The 19,820-nt window shown below is 35.2% G+C and overlaps 2 protein-coding genes across 13 annotated transcripts; one reads left to right on the top strand and one right to left on the bottom strand.

Moving 5' to 3' along the window:
• The first annotated feature begins 2,976 nt into the window (after window positions 1-2,976).
• Window positions 2,977-9,422, top strand: LOC113727146 (ACT domain-containing protein ACR12-like). 4 transcript variants are annotated; one of them, XM_072075665.1, is made up of 8 exons: window positions 2,977-3,326; window positions 3,802-3,924; window positions 5,758-6,893; window positions 7,061-7,120; window positions 7,878-7,933; window positions 8,087-8,192; window positions 8,298-8,366; window positions 9,041-9,422. In XM_072075665.1, exons 3-8 carry the CDS (start codon window positions 6,693-6,695, stop codon window positions 9,101-9,103), a joined length of 555 nt encoding a protein of 184 aa, XP_071931766.1. In that variant the 5' UTR covers window positions 2,977-3,326; window positions 3,802-3,924; window positions 5,758-6,692; the 3' UTR covers window positions 9,104-9,422. The 4 variants fall into 4 exon arrangements, with proteins under 4 accessions (XP_071931766.1, XP_027106954.1, XP_027106953.1 ...); XM_027251153.2 differs by having other exon boundaries at window positions 5,779-6,893; XM_027251154.2 differs by having other exon boundaries at window positions 2,978-3,326; window positions 6,809-6,893.
• Window positions 9,423-10,566: 1,144 nt separating this feature from the next.
• Window positions 10,567-19,757, bottom strand: LOC113727148 (uncharacterized). Of its 9 annotated transcripts, XM_072075668.1 has the most exons (15): window positions 19,430-19,757; window positions 18,696-18,821; window positions 17,947-17,969; window positions 16,898-17,121; window positions 16,664-16,766; window positions 16,196-16,271; window positions 15,062-15,158; window positions 14,874-14,976; window positions 14,280-14,413; window positions 13,437-13,614; window positions 13,048-13,202; window positions 11,980-12,189; window positions 11,397-11,744; window positions 11,145-11,271; window positions 10,567-10,852 (listed from the first exon to the last, which is right to left on the bottom strand). In XM_072075668.1, exons 2-15 carry the CDS (start codon window positions 18,704-18,706, stop codon window positions 10,701-10,703), a joined length of 1,941 nt encoding a protein of 646 aa, XP_071931769.1. In that variant the 5' UTR covers window positions 18,707-18,821; window positions 19,430-19,757; the 3' UTR covers window positions 10,567-10,700. The 9 variants fall into 9 exon arrangements, with proteins under 9 accessions (XP_071931769.1, XP_071931774.1, XP_071931773.1 ...); XM_072075673.1 differs by lacking the exon at window positions 18,696-18,821 and having other exon boundaries at window positions 16,898-17,056; XM_072075672.1 differs by lacking the exon at window positions 18,696-18,821 and having other exon boundaries at window positions 16,898-17,056; window positions 17,816-17,969.
• Window positions 19,758-19,820: the final 63 nt, after the last annotated feature.

Below are 19,820 nucleotides of genomic sequence, written 5' to 3' on the forward strand. Positions count from 1 at the left end.
TATAACTGTCATTTATTTCACCAAAAAATTTTACATTGGAATATGATACCATGCATTTCAAAAGCAAAAAATTTTCCACAATATATTTTATCATTATCCACCATTTCATATCCAATTTATGAAATCATCACTTTCCACTTTATAGATAAAACTTTAGATATAAACGGAATCAACATCAACAACTGACAAGCCATTTCTACCGCTTTTCCATTTATAACTTTTAATGCTTGGACTATTCTAACATTTTTAGCTATCATATACACCACTCTCCTACATTTATTCCTTTCTTGCTTTTACTTTTCATTATATGATTTCAGCCTATGTCACTTCCACACCCAACTCTCATCTTAATAATTCCATATTTATCCTAATCTAAACTTAACAGCCTATACAGTTTACATGTTTCTTCTTACTCTAACATCACACCAACTCTCAATGACCAATACAAGTTAGGGCATAATTGCATTGATCTACAGCGCGTAGCGCGGTTACAACCTCCTAGTATATATATAATTGTTGTCAAGGTTGATTATTTCTTTCGCCTACTTTCTTGAGCACCGCTGGACAATGTTCGAAAGTCAAATATGGTTTTGAAAAAACCACACGTTTGGTATCCACTAGGGAATGACAATGGCAATGAATATCTTAATGACGTTTGGTAGCTGTGTTGGAATAGGAATGACTTTCCATCTTATATGTTTTCCTTTTTTCCTTTTAATACCGAAATCAATTACTCACAATATAAGATTAAAGCACCGTTTTATGATTAAATTCCAACCAAAAATTTCAAACATATCAAGCAATTTATGGATATTTCATCAAAGCAACGAAATTCAAATTTATTTAACGTCATCAAGTCCATTTCTCCTTGATTATTTTAATTGAATGTTGTTACTTTTTCAACCTCGACTTCATCCCTTGTCAAGGAAGAAGAATGAGAGGAAAGAAAAATTGCAAAAAAACTATCATTCTTTGTATAAAAGGTTGAGAGACATCAGGGGGAAATTATTATAAGAAAACAAAGGAAGATAGTGATAAGGAAGTGAAGGGAGACAATAGTAGGAGAAGCAAATAGATGGTATCTTTTCTCAATTTTTGAATCCAATAGTGTTTTACATTTTGCTTTCTTTTAAAAAGTGGGTAGCAAGGATCATAGTGACCAAATTTGTAGGTAATGAGGGTAGGAGGTTGGAAGATCCAAAATAGGCAATGAAAATGCGGGATGCCATTGTAAATGCATCAAACACAATCAATACCGTTACGATTTCATTTCGTTTCCATTGAACGGCACCAAACCCCGCATCCAAACGGTTGGACGGTACCAGTCCTCACTGGAGTGGCCGTAACTCATTAGTCTATTTCTTGCCATCACTATCTGGCGATGACTTCGCAGGCCATGTTCAAACATCCAAGGGCATATGCAAATACACTACTATTTTTATAGATTTTTATCCATGCTTTCTTTTCTCTATTGTATTCATCTGCAGCATATTTAGACAAAACAAAAGTACTAGCAGGATGAGACTACGAAACTTTGAAGAATTCTTCACTTTTGAGAAACCGCAGTTATTGCCCCTAGATAATTTGCAAAAAAAAAAAAAAAAAAAATTTAAATTAAATAAAATATTGTTCAGCAGTTATTGTGTGAGACATGTGGAGATATTTAGAAAAGGCCCACTACTTGTAGGTTGCAGCTTACCGAATCTCACAAATATTAATTAATCCCTTCTAAAGAAGCAGAATTTAACTTGGCACACATAAATAATCGGACAAATACTTAGATATGGGTAGACTAAAAGTACCCCTGCCAAATTCATCGGCTGCTTGGCTATTTGCTAGAGGCCTTCTCCTGCGTTCATTTGATGCGGCTGGTTGTGCCACTTTTCAATAATGTAAATAAATGAACACCCTTCCTTTAGTCATTGCCTCCGACCTGTTCTTTTCTTTATTTATTTTGAAGAATTAATGAAATTATTTATGTTTAAATCAATAAATCAAACTCAAATGAGCTACAATTGAGCTAAGCTCGACTCAAATTACTCCTAATTTGAACTCAACTCGAGTATTGAGCATAACAGATTCAACTCATACTCTATTGGAGCATTGAATACTTGATCTGTTCCGATTATTTGATCCTGTTTCGAGAATTCAACTTTTTAAAAATAGTGATTTGATTGTGATGTTTGTGTTTTTTTTTTAATTTTACTCTCACAAATTCAAAATTTAAATTTGAATGGTAACATGCATATGATTAGAGAGGAGAGTTATATAAGAAAGAGAGACTAAAAGATGTTTTTGACTTTCTCAACAGGATAAATATTTTTGGAACATCTCAAAATGAAAAGTAGGATACTTTCAATGGAATAAAAAGAGTACATTCCAGTGTTATTAGATTCGAACCGGATCGATTGGTTCAATCAAGCTAATCGTGAACCGACATTCTTCCCAAACTGATTTGTAATACAAATTTGCATTGGTCAAAAATCAGTCAAAATCGGCAAAAATTGGCTAGCCGATTCGACTGATTGATCCGATTCTCAAACTTTTCTTTCTTATTTTTACCAAATATAATTTAAGTTACCTAAATTGTAACACTTTTATTTATTAATAGAAGTATGAATATACCACTCATTTAGTATAGATACCAGAATCACTCACTTTCTTGAATGATCTTTCTTGAATGATCTTTTAAATCAAAATATTTCATTCCTATTATCCTACCAATTTAGCATCGGTGACTCCAACGGCGATGCCGGAAATGAATATATCTCTCCGAAAGAGAAGATATAAATAATGGGTCTGTTTGGATTGTAAGTTATTTGGGATTATTTGAGATATTTTTACTGTAGCATTTTTTGTGATGTGATGTATGTGAGATAAAAAGATATTGGGAAGGTAAAAAGGTGTATTGAAAATTGTAAAGATGATGTAAGCAAATAAAATTGAGAAAATATGAAGCAATCCAAACAAACCCAATAATATCCCAACGACTCACCAGTCGTCCCCAGCTAGCAGCAACTTTCAACTCTTCAATCGGTTCAGCTCACACTCTTGACTACACTGCTATATAACCAAGCAGATTTTGATATTTCAATTTTCAAGTAATTTTCCACCATTTCCGCCTGATCGGAACCGCCGAGAGAAGTCGCTATGGCTATCGCCAACGCTTTCTTGAGTCCTGCTGCTGCTGCTACCTTCGCTCCTGTTCGATCCAAGTTGTCCCATTCCGATTGTGACTTCTTAACTCCTCACTTGAATCTCTCCTTTTCCGCCTCCTCATCTAAACTCACCCGCGGGTTATTTCATTCCGGAATCACTACCAAAAGGTAAGCAAACTGTTCAACTTCTTCATGTCTAACGGCTGAAAACTTTATTTATAGTTTTTTTTTTAATGTAATGTTTGATCTAAATAAAAGTATTATATTTTTTTGCTTTTATTTTGATAGGAATATTAGTTGCGCTTCGATCGATGGTGTGGAATCAGTTAGTTGAGCCTCATTGGTTATTTACGATTTACCAAGTTTCTTGTTTAGCCTTGTCTTCTTCTTCTTTTTTGAAAAGTTCTTTTTATTGTTCAGTCGCTTTAAGTTGCTGTGAATAATATCAAGATTATCCAAGTTTTTCAGTGAAATCACAGCTATGAAGTTATTTGTTGTTTTTTTTTTCTGTTTAGCACATTATTATAAAATTTGTTTGTACTGAAAAGTGAGCTGCGGATATGCTGGAAATTACTTGATTACAGTAGTACTCTTTTGAGAGATTTCATTTGATTATTGAGCCTGTTAAAATTGCTGTTTCCAGAAATCAGTGCAGGATAGAGATGGTATTCCTATGCCGATTGTTCTGATAGATCAAGATTCTGACTCTGATGCAACAATAGTACAAGTTAGCTTTGGCGATCGTCTTGGTACTCTCATTGACACGGTGAAGTCACCATCCTTTGTCTGCCTGTCATCACGTTTCTGTTTCTTTTTGTTCCAGTTTTATTATTTGGTATCCGTTATGCAGTTGTTTTTGAAAGATTTGAAAGTAGTTCATGAGGTATCTTTTGTATCAAGTGGAAGGGGGTAGGGAAAGTTACGAGACTAAGCCTTTGTAAGTTATTGTAAGCCAATCGTATTCCATGAATATGATATGTATCTAGTGTGATGTATGGAATATATGACAAAGGTGAGGTATTTCTATTGATCGGTCATGTCATATAGGCCCGACTTGGACATCCAATTGCTTCGATTTGAATTATCCGGAGAATTCCTTAGATATATCAAAAAGATGGACAATTAATCCTATTTCTCGATTCAATAGAAGCTCAAAGAGGTGAATGGGGTCCCAACAAATAAGGAGAGGTGTGTCAAAAGCAGGTCTGATTACAACTATTCCTAATCCTAAATGGAATATAACAACGTAGGGATCCATATGTAAATATAGTATCTATTTAAATACACTCGAATGACCCCTTCTCATAATGAGAATGTATAGAACCCTATTCTGGTCTGGTCCGGTATGGAATGAACTTATAATCATGGAATTGACTCGATCATCCGATTATAAGTTCATAACCCTAGCCCATTCCCATTCTGGGCGGAACAGGTTTACTAATTCTTTGATTCCAGTTAGTAAGAGGGATCTTGAACTAAGAAATAGACCCTAGAAGCTAAAAAAGGCTATCCTGAGCAATTGCAATAATCAGGTTCATTGATATTCCTGGTATAGTAGATGCTATTACACATACAATCATACTCAATTTGATGGAATACCACAAAGAGAAAGTGTACCTAATAAAAAAGTGTTTTTGGTAATTGGTATATGTTTTGTTAAACCTCCCATAAGAACCATATTTTGACTTTTAAAAGGAGAATATCCAACAATTGTTTCCATTGAATGAATAACGGATCCAGATCCTAAAAATAATAATGCTTTGGAATAGGCATGAGTAATCAAATGAAATAAAGCACTTCGATAAAATCCCATACCTAGAGCTAGCATCATATAACCCAATTGAGACATTGTGGAAAAAGCTAATCCTCTTTTAATGTCTTTTTGAGCAAGAGCTAAAGTAGCTCCTAATAATACTGTTATTATTCCTATCAATGAAATAAAATTCATTATGTAAGGTATAACTATGAAAAGAGGAATAAGCCGAGCTACAAGAAAAATTCCCGCTGCTACTATGTATAAGAGCAGAAATAGGAGTGGGCCCTTCCATGGCATCAGGTAACCATACATGAAGGGGAATTGTGCCGATTTAGCAACGGTACCGGCAAATACTAGACCAGCACACAAAGTAACAAACAAAGAATTGACTTCATTATCATAAATCAAGTTATTGAATATTTCGAATAAATCACCAAATTCATCTATAACCTTTTCAGATTTATGGCATCAGGTCTTTTGGAAATTTTTAGATATTGTGGACCTCATCTTTTTATCAAACTCCTCAGTGTACCTTTTGTAAGAGGTACTGACTTTTAAGATATTGTATGCCATGTTTCCTCCTGTATGGACTAGTTGTGATGGAGCCTGAGGTAGTACTCTTCCAGTCAGACCACAAATATCTGCCTTTCTGTTTCTTTACGCTTATTTAACCCATGGTTTTTAGTTTGCCCAACTGTTTGAGATTTTTTACGATGCTAGATATTCAGATTTTGTTACGGGGACTTAGCTGCTTAAGATTAATGCCTTTTTCACTTTTCTAATCTTTTCAAATATGTCAGCTTGGATATCTTTCATCTTTAAGTATGTTTATATAACATGCAGTCTTGGTTTTCTCTGGAGCAGATGAAGGCACTAAAAGATCTTGGTTTGGATGTTGTGAAAGGAACTGTCAACACTGAGGCCTCAGTGATAGAAACAAAATTTTTCATCACACATCTCTAATGAAGTATTTAGTTTGCTTTTCCAAATTGATGGAAAGTTCTCACCATTTGGCTTCTGTTTCTGATGCTCCTTGTGGTCTTATAAGTAGACTAGATTCCCTTTCCCTGCTGCTGCACAATAGTTGTGTAACTATGCTGCTGGGTTTTGAAAATGTTTCTTATAGTTGATGATGCAAAATTCACCTTTTTGTCATCTGATTCTGGTGTTGGCATAAAGATACTTCACATTAGTTTACTTGGTGAAAGATTTCAGTTTCTTAAGGAAACAATATGTCTAAACTACTTGTATTAAATTTGTAGTAAAAACTCAATCTGATTTTTGAGATTGCCATCTCTTGAGAAAAGAATTATTCACGGGCAAATAAAAGTTCGATAGATAAATAAATGGAATTCATCTTAAAAGGTTAATCTGAAAAGTAAAAGCAATCTTGAAGCATTGCCAACAATTATTCACAAACTTTTTTGGTGCTCCAACCCGCTAAGAGTACCTTCACGAATGAATGTTGGACATATATTTGAATGTTCACTGGGGTTAGCGGGAAGTCTGCCAGACAAACATTATCAAATAGTGCCTTTTGGTGATAGGTATGAACCAGAAGCTTTGAGAAAACGGGTGTTTTCTAAATTATATCAAGCTAGTAAGCAAACAGCAAATCCGTGGTTATTTGAAGCCGAGTATCCAGGAAAACCTTTTGAACAACCCATTCTAATAGGAAAGCCTTGTATCTTAAAATTAATTCATCAAGTTGATGATAAAATCCATGAATGTTCAAGTGGACATTATGCACTTGTCACACAGGAACACCTTAAGTTGTTATGTGTCTAGTGGAGCTTACATTTTGCATGCATGTATTAGTTCTAATTCAGATATCAGATGTGTCATATCCCTTTTTTTTTTTGTTGGGAATGGTTTACAATAACTCTCATATTAGGGCAAGTGGACGCAAAGTTGAAGATCCTGATCTTTTGGAGAGAATTTGTCTTACCATTATCAACAACCTCCTGAAGTATCATCCAGTATGTTTCTGTTGCTAATGTACTCATATTTGGACACCATTTAATAGTTTTCCAGGATTTTCACGTGCTTATTCATTTTTATTGTGTACTTTCCTCTCTCTTAAGGTTGTTTATGTTCCTTAGACTATTTAACTCTTTCCTTCATCTCGATGATATGTGCTTATCAGGAGTCTAGTGATCGTCTTGCAATGGGTGAGGCTTTTGGAATAAAAGCACCGGCAAAGAAGGTAATTCCCTCTCCCTTTCTATCCTAGTCAATCTGATTTCCGTGTCTCTTTAAATTTCCTTATATTTAATGATCAAAATAAAACACATAATCCTGGTTGATGATTCATTGCAGCTGATTAACAATTTCTTCCATAGAACTTGCTTTTACAATCAATGCTGCTTACCCATATCTTTATACTACCTCAATCATATGTACATTGGTCCTTTGGGGTCTGCCGATTTGCTTACTAAATTTTTTTAGTTACACTTGGATGCAATTTTAAACAAAGAGTTTCTACGTAATGCAAAGGCAGTTAGTCATTCATAAGAGTAATATGTTCCACAATACAATGAACTTTTTCCATTCTTTCCTAATCAATGATTCCTTGAGGACCTAGTAACTTTGTTAGATGAAGAACCAATAGTTACTCTCTTGAGTTGATTAAAATTGCATATCATATATGACTGTTGCTTCCTTCCAGTAACAATCAAACCTTCCTTCAGATTATTGAAAGCTTAGTTTTGGCTGGAGATTTTAGTATATAGTGCTTGGTAGATCAACATTTTCTACTGGAAAGATTTCCTTTTGACCAGTTGGCTGTGTCGTCTTGTTGATTGCTGTATACAGTGATACTTATGCTTTCCAATCATGGTTTGGTTTCTAAATAATTGTTCTTGACTAGGTATACGGAAACATACTGAGGTGAAAATGAGTGTAGAATTATTTGTGGAACTTACCGCCTTGTAAACTTTTGACTTTTCCTGTCAAAATGGCAGCTTGATGTTGATGTTGCTACTCATATACATGTCAAGGATGATGGACCTGCAAGGAGGTGTGCATTTTAGCAGCACAAGTTCTTTATATGCAAGTGCCCCAAGTTATTAACTTGCTTTCGAACTAATACTAAGTGTTGGGTAGCTTTTTCAGAGTACAGTTCTCGGGCATCTCAGACTGTCATTTGTTTGCTTTTGTCTTGTGGTTGCAGCTTACTTTATATTGAAACAGCTGCTCGGCCTGGGCTGCTCTTAGAGATGATCAAAATTATGGCTGACATCAATGTCAATGTGGAATCTGCTGAAATTGAAACAGAAGTATGCCCTCCTGCCCCCCCCCCCCTTTTCTCTCTCCTTGAGTTGGTGTCTGAGTGAACATCTGTTGTTATATTTTGGCGTCAACTAATACTTACTAATTTCTAGGGTCTAGTAGCAAAGGACAAGTTTCATGTCAGTTACAGAGGGCAAGCGTTGAACAATTCCTTGTCTCAGGTAATTGGAATCTGCTTTAGGTTTTTAGTTTCTGATGTGTGGGCATGCGTGAAAACAAAAGAAAAGGGGTCACATAAATACAAATGCTCTTTAATATTGTCAATAGATAGTGTGACTAGAATTTCTACTACTTACAGTGTCCTGGGTACTACCATCCTGTCGAAGTCCCCTTTTGCATTTGACGACTGATTCATCTTTGGTGTTCCCCCAAATATTATAAATATAATCCTGGATGTTTTTGTGCTTTGATTAAAGGTTTGTTGCACTAGTCCAGGACAGAAAGATAACTAAGATTTCAAGTGCTATTTACTGATTAGTCCTTGATCAACTTGCACGTTTTTTTTCTCTTAGAAACTTGCAGCTGAAATGGTTCAATAAAATTTATGTTTTGCCTGAATAATCCTATAGTTAAGGTGAAGAGCTTGTCAGATTTACTCATAAAACGAGGGAAGTGGCATTTCTTGATCTAGAAATGTGTCTTGGGATCTTAGGCAAGATAGCGTTCAATTAGCAAAGTCAAAAGACCCACTCCATTGGTGAACAGGGGTCTAGTGTTGAGAGTTTCCAATGAGCAGAACTTTCTTTCCATGTTCTGCCAATGATCCTTTTGTTTAAGCATCTGTTCCTTGCATGTTATATTTGCACTTCTTTCTAGTTACAATTTGAATCTGCAGGTGCTAACTAATTGCCTGCGTTACTACCTCCGGAGGCCAGAAGCTGATGAAGATAGTTACTAAATGGAACCTTAACTGTATACTCACTGTATAAACCTTTGCGCTGCCTCAATCGAAGGGCTCGAGTCACCATTGCATTATGGTATGTCAGGAAATTGAGCTCACATTTCTTGCCATTTTCTAGGGTGTACATTTGCAACACATGTTGCCATTGAAAAAATGTCATATTCTATTAGAAAACTATTTTTCCAGTAATCTGTTAAATTGAGGAACGATCCATGCGAAGAGTTTAAACCTCCTCCTGGACATGTGGGGCAGTGAATTAGCTTTTGTTAGTGCCATCCCGACGGTTCACTCAGAAAATTTGTGCGTTTTTTGGGCATGAGGGCTACGTGTTTTCCTCCATCCTGTAAAGGTTTAAGGAATAAAGGCCGAGAACCTTCCAGATCCCAGCATGCTACTCCACAGCATTGAGCGTCCAACTTGACAGGGTTTTCTTCCCGTCACGTGCTTCCATTTTATCATCAATTTCTTTTACGCAATTTCAGATTTGTAGCAATATAATAAACAAGTCAAATGAAGCAATTCCTAAAGTTCAATATTAGAAAAATGGAGGTTAAAAATTTGGATAAAGGCAAAAAATTTGGATAGTCCGCAAATCATCTAGTTTATATACCTTTAGCTCTCCAATTATCGAGTGTATAATTTTTGTCCCTCATAACTTGCAAAAGGTATATTTCACCCTTTCGGTTAGAGATAATTTTAGAAACTTCCTAAGATTTTTGTTAATATCACTTACATTTTTTAAATTTCGAAAATATTACTAACATCTCCTAAAATCATATTTTTTATAACGATCTCAACCTTGTATCATTAAAATATTCTTATAGTAATCACCTTTTGAAGGAGATATATCTTTCTCCCAATTCCACCCATTTTTGTTGTCCTTCACCCTTTTGGTTAGAGATTATTTTAGAAACTTCCTCAGATTTTTGTTAATATCACTCTATATTTCTAAATTTTCAAAAATATTATTAACATCTCCTAAAATCATATTTTTTGCAATGATCTCAACCTTGTATCATTAAAATATTCTTATAGTAATTATTTTATAGGGAGATATATTTTTCTCCCAATTCCACCTATTTTTGTTGTCTTACATTGAATTTTCTACCAAATTAATTATAAAATAAGATTTATATATTTTATCTAAAAATTTTGTGTTTCATAATTTTTTGCCTAGAAGTTGTTAAATTAGCAACGATAATTTTGTCAATTCATATGCTATGATAGTGATTAATGATCCCATCTCATTGATATGGATATTCAGTAATAATTTTGAAACTTGAAAGGTGCCAAGTGATATTACCATAAACTTCAGGGGATGTTTTTGAAAGTATTTTTAGTCAAAAGGATGGAGAGTATACTTTTTACAGCTTTGAGAAGCAAAAATATGCACTTAATTGTTGAAGGGTCGAAAGTGGACTAACTATATAATGTAAGCACCATTCAGATTTTTTACCCAATTGGTAAAATAGAAGATTATTGATATATCATCTACTTGATTAACTATAAAAACTTTCAGCCTTAATCTTGGCTGCAACCTTGGAAAATTGCTCATCAAGACATGCAATACTTCTCAAACTCAAAATTTCTTATTTTAATGCCTAAAATGCCTCACATTGGTGAAAAGCAGGGATACTCCATATTTCTTACAGCAGTCTATAGCATCAACGTCTCTGATGCTACCTCCAGGCTCTGCAATTACGCTTATCCCACTTTGACATGCTTCTTCAACAGCATCGTTCCAAGCTGTTCACAAAAGAAAACTTTCAAAAGATAGAGATAGGTAACCAATTATTTAAGATTTGATTTAGCATATCCTTCAGTCTATTTTCTGCTACCACTTGAAACTTTTTCACATCAAGAATTCCCTTCAGTGGTGCAGACCTATTACCTTTCTCGATCCAAAAATAAAACTAAGTAAATTAATAAATAAAACCTCTCCCTAACATTTTAGTCTTTAATCCCACCTCATTCTGAACTCAGTCAGGTAAATAAATCAAAATCCACTATTGCTTCATTAAGGTAATGAAATGATTACCAAATGGAAAGAAAGCATCACTAGCCAAAGCAGCTCCCTTGACTTCATCCCCAGCTTTTCTTAAAGCTATCCTGAAGCTTTCCAACCTGTTTGGTTGCCCACTTCCCATACCTAACATACAATTGTCCTGCCAAGTAAGGAGCACGGTCAGAAACAGATCATCTGAATGTAGACATGTTTTACCACCTGTATTCTTTTTATTTTCTTAATTAGGGAAAAAATGTTGTTTATGTTCAGCTAGATTAAACTCACCTTTGCAATGACAATGGCATTACTCTTGATATGCTTCACACAGAGCCACGCAAACTGTGCATCAGAAAGCTCACTTTCTTGTGGAGCCTTCTCAGAGACTGATTTGAATTGGATATCTTCAGGAACTAAATCATCTGAATCCTGAGCCAACCAACCCCCAACAACTTGCCTGAGCGAGAGTTTTCCTTTACTATTTTTATTTGCCTCAAGTATTCTCAAGGTCTTAGATTTTCCACGAAGAACCTCTAGCCCCTTTTTGGTATACTTGGGTGCAACAACAATCTCATAAAACATTCGAGTTTCATTGTTAGTTGGGCTTCTAAATTCTCGAATGTCCTTAGCCAGCACCTAAGAAGACAATTTTCAACAACTTAACAGTTACAAATGGATTTCAGTTGTTCTAAATGAAAAACAGCTGACGTTATATCAAGATCATTGTACTGCATAGCCAATGTGCAATGGTTAAGCACAGTCACCACATTTTCATCACTTAGATTAGAAGTTAAAATTTGAGGACAAATTTGAAAGAAAAAAATAGCACAGAACTTCAACATTGACACCATGAGGAAGACGTGAAAATTACCTCATCAACTTCCACATTAAAGGCTACAATACCACCAAATGCACTCACTGGATCTGCTTTCACAGCTAGTCTATATGCTTCAATGATATCATCACGTGAAGCAACTCCACAAGGATTTGTGTGTTTCACAATGACACAAGTAGGTCTATTAAACTCACACACGCAATTCCACGCTGCATCTGCATCTAAATAGTTATTATATGACATCTCCTGTACCAAAGGATACAAAAGCAATCTGAGTTTGATACAAAGTTCACATTATAAAATATCTCTTACTTAATGTAAAGCCCAAAAATAGGAAGTCAACACAGTACATGGAAGTAATTTCGGATTTAGCTAAAAAGAGGGATTCAATAAGTTTGAGAAAACAGAAGAGTAACACAAGCAGACGCACTCAGAAAAATTGAAAACACAATGATTAAGATGACAAGCCATCATTTATAAGACAGCAAGCATTTCTTTCAACTGCAGAAAATGTACAAGATTATTAATTTTCAATGTTATGGTAAAATGTCCATAAAAGGATATAAATTTTCAAACCATAAAAACATTGATTACAGAAGAGCTTTAACTAATTTATAACTGGATAAGATTTAAAGAGCGCTTAACAAGACACAAAGAAATATGGATAACACTACTTGCAAGCAGTACAAAAGCCTTAGTCTCTAGTTCCTCACCACACTACACCCCATAACATAAGAAGACAGCAAAACTTCACTATACCCTCTACTGTTCCAGGTACAACAAACAGTGCATCATGTCAAATGATATCATTTTCCTTTTATCCAAAAGGGAAGGAAAGATGTAATCATCCTTGGTACACCAAAGGATTCATTCCTCTCTCCACCAGGTTGATCTTTCAACATATCAAAGCAAAACCTTGATCGTGTTATATCACTTACTTTTAGTTCCAGGACCAACTTGAAACAACATGGCTAACTTTCGATTGAGGTATCAAACAGTCAGCCTAATGGAAAAGGTCATGAAATAGTACACTCTATGGAACAAAATTATTCAAGAAATGAGGCCTGAAAAGAATGCAGATCATGTTCGGCATCAGTCGCTTACCTTTCCATGGTGTTGAGTAGCAGTTGCAATACCACCACCATTAACCTCAGCGAGAGACTTGTCAACATAAAATGCAGCCTTCTGGTGAGGATTTTCACCATACCGAAGTGGACTTTTGAGTGAGAGAGACACAGTCATATTGGGAGGAAACTTATCTTCAAATCCACAAGAAATTAGTCAATATGAGCAGACAGACAATGGGATGATTCAAACTTATTGGTTTTCAACCTTTAAATAAAGATCCCACAATCTTTTGAGTAGTTGCCAACATGAATTCAACTTTGAAGCATGTAGATGTGAGGAATCTCATGGCAAAGAGATCGTGGAAACTATATGTTCGGCATGGATGATTTGACAGAAGTATTTCTACGTGTAAGAAAAATTAATACCTTCTGATGTTTGCTTCCACAACCACTCTGAAACTGCAGTGTCGTAAGAGGCAACATGCTGGAAAGCCTTCTGAGCCAGCTTTCTCCTAAACTGTTGGTTGTCTTGCTTTCCGTGAAGAAACTCTAGAAGTGCAGGGTAGTCTTCTGGATCAACCACCACCAACACATCCTTGTGATTCTGTTGGGTATAGCATTGAAAAATAAGACAGTTGTCATTTAATGCTACCTTACATATTAGCCTAAAGAGCGTTTTTTGCTACCATAGGAAAAGACTTTGACTTGACAATTAACACAAACAGGGTTTTTCACTTATAATGAGACATACCACGTAGACATTAATGCACATATATGAAAGATGCCAATTGAAGCTCATGAAAGTGATTTGCAACTGAGCCTAATTACAAGTAATAAACCTCAAAACTGAAAAGATGTAAGAATGAGCAAGTTTTGTTTGCATTATACAAACTCCAAAAACAGTAGGAATATTTATTTTGTCATTGTCATCAATAAGCAAGGCTATAGAATTATTCTTTACTACTTACTACAGCACCATAGATAATTTAAAGCACTAGCTTCAAGCTTACAAAACTTTTCAAAAGCGCATCATTTGATGCATCATTACGGTAAATTTCCTCAAACTCATGACTCATTAAATCCCCAGCATTTAGTATCAGATCCTAGAATTAGACAATTGATGAGTTTAATGTTACACAAGGTTTATACATGCATGCCAAAAGAACTTGACAGCTTTTCAAAACATATCCAGCCGCAAGGAGAATGGATATGTGACATGTTAATAAATAAAATGAGAAAAACAAAAGCAAGAAGGCTGAGACCAATAACCTTTGCAGCAGCTCTTATCATGGCTGGGCCACCAATATCAATGTTCTCAATTGCATTCTCAAAGGATATTCCACTTGAAGAGGAAACTTTTTCATAAAATGGGTATAAATTTACCACCACTACATCAATTGTACCTGCAAAAGGGAATTGTTTTAAAGATGGATGGGGTATTGTAATAAGGCAAGCAAGCAAGAGCAGTCGTCCACTCCAGATGCAAGGAAAGGTGTTCTTTTTTCAAATTGAAGATGCAAACATTCTGAAATACATTTTTAAATCCTATATATTTCAGTTACACATATCAGATAGCTAAAGTGACAAGATAACAATAAGTGACTTGCAAACATTGCCCAGATATGAGTAAGGTGTCGTTTATGGCCTTGAAGATTAAAGGTATATTCAAGGGGATGCAGTTCCTTATTTACTCTTCCAGGGGATTAAAACTACCCACATGACATCTTTCATCACCAATTTGAAGGTCAACAGGTTCTCAAAGCCTGCTCTCAACTCTAAAATAAGAAAGTGGCCAATTCATTTTTTTACCTCTAATGATGTTTTGGCATTCACTCAACCAACAGAATTGTAAATTGTGCTCACCAATCTTGTGCTTGTCAAGGGCTTCCATGTGATGCTCCAAATCTCTCCTAGCAAGGATACCACCATGTATGCTAGGATGCAGAGTTTTTACACGGCCATCAAGCTGTGCAGGATTTACAAGTTAATGGAAGTGGGCCAGTAGTATCGTTTTATCCGTCATAAAATCACAAGCTTAACAACCAGCTTACCATTTCAGGAAAACCAGTGAGATCTTCCACTTTAGTTACAGATAGACCATCACTTTCCAAAGCAGATGCTGTTCCTCCAGTTGAGACAATTGTGTACCTGCATTTGAAGATAGATTAGCTCGACAAACAATCAAGCACCACCTATTTTATAATAGAAAAGTTTGCTATATTACAGCTCTGGTGCATGGTATTTTCCACAATACCAATAATTTGCTATATTACAGCTCTGGTGCATGGTATTTTCCACAATACCAATAATATCCCCTCCCCAAGTTTTAGCTAGCTGAAATATAAACTAAACATCATGATTACAATGTCAAGCTCCATACAAGTGAAGGCATTCATAATCGTTTCAGTGTGCCTAAAATTGACAAGGTTCATCTAAATATGGTACCCACCAGCCAAAAACCACAATAAAAAACACACGCATTAGGACCATTTTTTTTTAATTAGTTACCAAGCGTGCATGTTCTGTTAATGATCACCATGGAGAAGTTAAACCATTGAAGGCACACTAAAAGAAGTAAAATAAAAAGTTACGAAATGGCTTACTCGGGGGGTTCTTTTGTCCCATCTAGCATTTTTTTTCTAACAAATGCAAATCTATTTGGTAAAAATAAAATGTTATATGCATCAAAGTCCCTAGGAACCAAGGCAACAAAAGCCAAGCATGTGCAAAGAAACAAAGAGACTCGGTCAATTATGAAATCCTAAATTGAGAAGTTCAACTAACTAGACAAAAATTCTCGATGAGCCACAGCCATTGAGTATATAGGAAAATTACCAAGATCCCCTCAGTAATGTACTCCTCACAAAACTTTTTAAATAATACAACTAGCATAGATAATGAATCTAAAGCAATACAAGTTAACAAGAGAAGCTGCTGCATCTCCAATAGGAACAAAGCAATTACGTACAATCAAAACAGACATCATTTTTTCTTTGTACGTGCAGCTGGTGCCAAATCTTTCATCCAATTTAAAGAGTGACAGTAAATATAAGTTTCGATTACAGCAACTGTGTCTCTCCATATAGTTTTATCCAAAATTTCTACATCGAAAGAACTCCCAGCAAGCAGCTCCGAATAACAAAAGATATGTAAACTTTCAAATGTGAAATATTAACTCAATTTACCCCAGTTCCTGAAGTCCACTGCCAAGAACAGCCATATCCGTTTTATCTGATAGCGAAATCAAAGCGTGCTTCCTCCCTATGAAAACAAAGATCTCAATCAATTAAATACAGGGAAGCTAAAAAAGATAAAAAGAACAACTATCATGTTAGCTATTAGATATTTATCTCAAATTAGATTAACTTGCTACAGTTTACTACAAAATACTGGAGTTAGCTATAAATAACACATAAAGACTTGCAAAAATAAAACTTTTTACATAATTCTTGATAGTTAGTGCAACAGGCCTAGTAAATAGCAATTTCAAACTCATTAACCATTCTCAAATTCTTCTTTCCATTTTCAATTCTTAAGTATTTGCCTCCATTACGATGAAAAGATCAAGTCATTGCTCTATTCAACAATTTAAGGATTCAACATGAGGGAATACGGAAAAAAAGGCAGAGCACATAAGAGCGGTAAAAAAGTACCACGCGCGGGTGTCGTGAGTGCTGAAAGAGCTCCAGTTTCAGCCATGGCTTTAACTGAAGAACAACAATTGGACCTTAATGATGTCGTCAACGAATACATATACTACAACCAGCCAACCACAGAGTATTAACATAGTTTTCAACAGTAACAACGCCGCTAATGGACTAAAAAGCAAAAGCAAGGAAAAAAAAAGGATAGAATTCGGAGAACTATTGAATGCTGATGTTGAATACCTCCAGGTTGAAAGGAGAGCTGGTATTTGTTATTCGAACGAAGAGGGAAAGAGCAGCGACGGCGCGTGGAGCGCAAGGGGTGGTAAGGATGGTGCCTACATAGGCGGCGTCAGTCGAGACAGGGAAAGAAGAGGCAACAGCTGCACTAAACCCCAGCATCTTCACCAGTTCCATGCAAATATCCCAAATCATGCCAAGTTCCATGCAAAATAAAGCCAAGTTGACTACACTTAGATAAAAAATAGCAATTAATTCTAGAGCATGTATAACTTTTGGTTTTTCTTGATGGAGAAGATGACCAGAATATAGAGGAAGAATTAAGCAATTTTCATTCATTGCATAACATTGCATCATTAAGAGCATGATCATTTATATCCATTTATATCTCTTCCCTTCAAATTTTAACATGCTGCTACAGTGTTACTATCTCAAGCTGTCCTAAGAACAAAATCTTTCGGGCCCTAACCTGACAGCAAGTTTTTTCCTTAAGAAAAGAAACAACAAGACAACAAGATAAAGTTCATTGTGTATGTAAGTAAAACTTCTTGAAAATGATGAACCTGTTTACAAAAAGTAACTATTCACAAAATAAAAACAAGAAAGTATGAAGTCTCAAGTATCTCTTAACAAGACCACATTAACATGCCTTTTTCATGCAGACATGTTTGACCCAAAACTTCAAGAATAGTTTTGAACAAAAACCTGCATCACTTGTTACCAACAAACCATAAATATCTCATCTTGTGCAATTCGTTGATTTTTAAAGAGAAAATTATCAGTAGAAAGGTGTGCAGCCAAATGTACACAAATCCACATGCATAAACATAAATTATGCATGCAGAAACCCATATGTAAATCCAGTGAAATAATCTGACATTAATCACATGGTTGTACAAGTGAAGTTGCTCCAGTCCCTACAAGAGAGCTTCTTCGTCCTTTTGCAAAGAATGCTGAATATCATATATCCTCACAACTTGCTGCTATATTTAAGGGTCTAGTTGTCTATCGAAAACAAACAAACATCAAGCCATATACAACATGTCTTGCACCTTTATGTCGCAAACTGAGAGACCTGAAAGCAAGATTCAAATGATAAAAGCAAATTACCTTACAATCCACCTAAAGAAAGTATAGGTCATGATCAGTCCAGCAAAAATGTAAAAGTCAACAGTCACATATTTACAAGCAGAATGGACATTCTTAGCTAGCAAAAGAAGAAATAAATTTGTGGGACAATCGCATGTTTAGACAAATTGAATATGGAATGCAAATGAAGACGAGACTCATACTTCTCAGGCTTTCTTTTCTATATCCAACAAATGATTTGGTAGCTTCTTTATTACTATTATTTTTAGGCTAAATTGATCTACTAGCTTAATAACTGATAAAAGAAATAAACTAGTTATCATATTTCAGAACTTAGCAAAAGAAGAATAAAACTTATAAACCCAGAAAATAAATATCAACAATCTGTAAAATGAAGAAAGTGAACATTCCAAGCCCAAAATCAAGAATGGAAGGTAAATTTTGTCCCCTACAGTAGTAAAATTGTGCACATATTCTTCATTTAAAGTTACATTTTAACATTACTGAATGGCAAAACATTGGTGATAAGAAAGTTAAGCAGTCTTAAGTATGAAGAAACTGTGGTTATTGACTGGCATGCCACTTACACAGCTACAACTAGTAGTCATCAGAAGACAATGTTCCTAAAAAATGCAAGTGTAATTCCATTGTACCAATCAAAGTGTAATAAAACAAACAAGACCAGCAGACATGGCATAACATAATATCTCACTCGACCATCATAAATAATAGGAGCTAAGCAAGTTCAGCAATTTAGTAGTCCCATTCAGTTGAAAATCTGTCCAATTCCACCAAGTTTTCTTGATCTTTTTTGTTATTAGTTTGCTTTTCTCCACTCCTGCAATATACAAATATTATTCATTTTCATACTAAAAATACAAAAAGTTTCCCTAACAGGTAAATCCCTCAATTTTTCCAACCCGCAATGATCAACAAGCAAAGAATATAGAAAAATTAAAAAAAAAAACCCTTTTCCCATTTTTCATGCTAATTTCAAAAACACATGGAGATGAATACGCATCAGCATCTAATAAAATATTTCACAACTACTTCACCAGCAATTGGCAACAAACATAAAAGAAAATGCATACTTGAAATAGCCAGAAATATGTAGCTATTATTACTAGAAAATGCATCTCAAAACCTTCAAAACCTTTCAAAGGATGATATATACAAAATTCGACCTTTCATCTTCATCACCACAATCATTTTTAGCTATTCCTAATAATAAGAGAACCATCTAAAAACTAGGACCACACTAACTAATTAAAATGAAATAAAGAAGAACAGGGCAACAGAGTACGACCCTTTTTTCTATCCTAGTCCCAACGTTGAATTAGAAGCAAAAAAATAGTAGTAAATTTATAACATTAATGGCAAACATTATCAGAGGAACAACCCAAAAAAATCAATCTTTGATTGGCAAAAATTTAAATGTGAATATACCATCATAAACCCTGAATTTGTCGAGAATTGAGAATTGAAGGAGCGGAAGGAGAGTGAGGATGAGAGGATGCAATGGCGATGGTGACGGCAATGGAAGCAATGGCAAAGGTAAAGGTAAAGGTGGGAGGCACAATTCAAGATAGATAGAAACGAAAGAAAGGAGACCAATATAGAACTCAATCTGTAAATTTCACCCACTCGATGCTGCGGAGGAGAGGAGGAGCAGGAAAGGCCTGGACGGGTTCCGGAAGAGGTGTGAGGAAAAGGAGGAGGTAGCGGCGGCAAAGAACGATAGAGCATGTGTCAAAATGGTGACTTGACGGGTTTGAGTTGGATAAAATGAGTAATGGATACAAGTGAGTTAATTCATTTATATTTATTTAATTAAATA

This window comes from Coffea arabica, chromosome 2c (assembly GCF_036785885.1).
Source record: "Coffea arabica cultivar ET-39 chromosome 2c, Coffea Arabica ET-39 HiFi, whole genome shotgun sequence".
Taxonomy (NCBI): Eukaryota; Viridiplantae; Streptophyta; class Magnoliopsida; order Gentianales; family Rubiaceae; genus Coffea; species Coffea arabica.